The sequence below is a fragment of the Pinus tabuliformis genome, chromosome 3_2, assembly GCF_031772625.1.
Source record: "Pinus tabuliformis cultivar Carrire ecotype Pingquan chromosome 3_2, CPIR1, whole genome shotgun sequence".
NCBI lineage: Eukaryota > Viridiplantae > Streptophyta > Pinopsida > Pinales > Pinaceae > Pinus > Pinus tabuliformis.
In genome coordinates, this window is record NC_142302.1 from 402,748,302 (window position 1) to 402,750,181 (window position 1,880).

The 1,880-nt window shown below is 43.0% G+C and overlaps 1 protein-coding gene across 1 annotated transcript; it reads right to left on the minus strand.

The window, feature by feature from the left end:
- Positions 1-224: 224 nt before the first annotated feature.
- On the minus strand, positions 225-737 carry LOC149181093 (uncharacterized). Its single transcript, XM_089414085.1, has one exon. The coding sequence runs from the start codon at positions 735-737 to the stop codon at positions 225-227; it is 513 nt and encodes a 170-aa protein (XP_089270211.1).
- Between the last annotated feature and the right edge of the window lie 1,143 nt (positions 738-1,880).

Below are 1,880 nucleotides of genomic sequence, written 5' to 3' on the forward strand. Positions count from 1 at the left end.
AACTTCTGGTTTCTTGGCCTCCAATGGTCTCCGGCTTTCGACCGTTCACTGCGTCAACCCTCCTTGAGCCGATGTGCATTAAAGCAACCGCCATACTTTCAGTTAACCACAATATCAAAACATCCTCGTTGTTGCAACTGGACCCTATAGTGAACATAATGACCTGGGATTCACTTGTTGACCACTGCAAGCCATTCTCCAAAGACCCGATTGAGAGCAAGCCTCTAAGCAAACAGTTGTTGGTCAGCTGTGCTCGCCTCCATGGCTCTTTCACGGAACACTATCTTATCTTCATCTGCTTGGTTTTGACACTCCATTTTTAATCTATTTTGAGGGAGCTCTTGCCAGTCCATCGCCACTCTATTATCTGTGCTGATCACTCCTTGATTGGCTAGCAAATCTGCCAGTTTATTGGCCTTTCTACACACATGTGCAAAGTTGACTATTCTCAGGCTCTGTAGGTGACTGTGAATCCATTGAAATACTTGGATTAGCCTCCAGTTTCTTATGGCCTTTTCCGGTTTCGTTCCCCAACTTATTCTGTTGACCGAGTTAATGATTAACTCGGAATCATCTGTAATGATCGTATTTTGGCGGTTTTCCTGAACCAGGAACTCCAGACATTGTTCCATGGCCATCAGCTCCGCCATGTTGTTGGTTGCTTTGCCTAAATGACCATGGAAGATAAACAGAATCCTTCCATTATCATCCCTTAACACCCCTCCATGGTCGGCCATGCCCGGATTACCTTTAGAAGCACCATCAATGTTGAATTTCAGAAAACCCTTAGGGGGAGGATGCCAGAAATCTAGCTCAGGATCCAAAATTGAAGCTTTCCTGACTAAGCCCTGAGGAGCAAGCCCCTGCATCTCTAGCTTACAGAGAATCCTCCATTCTGTAGTAGAAGGGGGTTTCGTAGGGAGATTTCGGACAACAGTGCCAACAGTTTCCTTAATCTGTTTTAGGATCAGATCATAGAGATACTGGGGAGATTTCTTAGTATTCTTGAAGATTCTATTGTTCCTTTCTTTCCAGACATTCCAAATAATGAAGCTTGGTGTTAGAGCCCAAGCTGAACTCAAAACTTCATTATCTGAAAAGTTCTTTCTCCAATTGGTGAGGGTATTGAAAATACTTCCAATGTCTCTATCAGATTGTTGGAAGATAGAGGCGAAAGAATCCCATAATCTGGAAGTAAAAATGCAGTTGTTGAGAAGGTGCTCCATTGTCTCCTCTTGAACTTCACAGAGCTGGCATCTGGAAGGTCCCAGGACACCCCTTTTCCTAATGTTATCCCAGGTCAGAATTTTTCTGTGCAGTACCAGCCACATAAAAAGTTTAATTTTCATCCACCCTTGAAGTTTCCATAGGTTTTTCCAAATCCTGTTTGGAGCTTGGGAATCTAGTTCAAGGAGTATGAGTTTAGCTTCCTTGAGATTATAAGTCCCCTCATTATTGTTACCCCATCTCAGCTGGTCATGCCCCCTTGAAACTAGAATTTTCCTTTGTTCTAACATCTTCATTAGCCTCTCAGCCTTGGCTTTTAGGGGACTGTCATTTTTGAGATCAAGTTTCCTCCAGTTTCTCCATTTCCCTGAACTGTTGTTTTGATCCCAAAAATCCTTAACTTTGGTGAGCTCCTTGGTGTCTGTCTCTGCTTTGAGGTCCTCCAAATCCTCCTTTAACAAGATAGGTTCTTGTTGCCATCTATCCTCCCAGAATAAGGCTAAGTCTCCCTCTCTAATTTCCCAGAAGCTGTGATCTTGGATTATGCTTCTGTTTTCCCAGGCTTTGTTCCAAATATATGATCCTCTTATATTACCATCCATCCTTATGCGGTCATTATCTAGCCAAGAGCTTGCATATTTTTCTTTCCAAAG

Bases quoted from the DNA above. Each gene is read 5' to 3' on its own strand.
- LOC149181093 (XM_089414085.1), bottom strand. From the start codon at position 737: ATGGCCGACCATGGAGGGGTGTTAAGGGATGATAATGGAAGGATTCTG.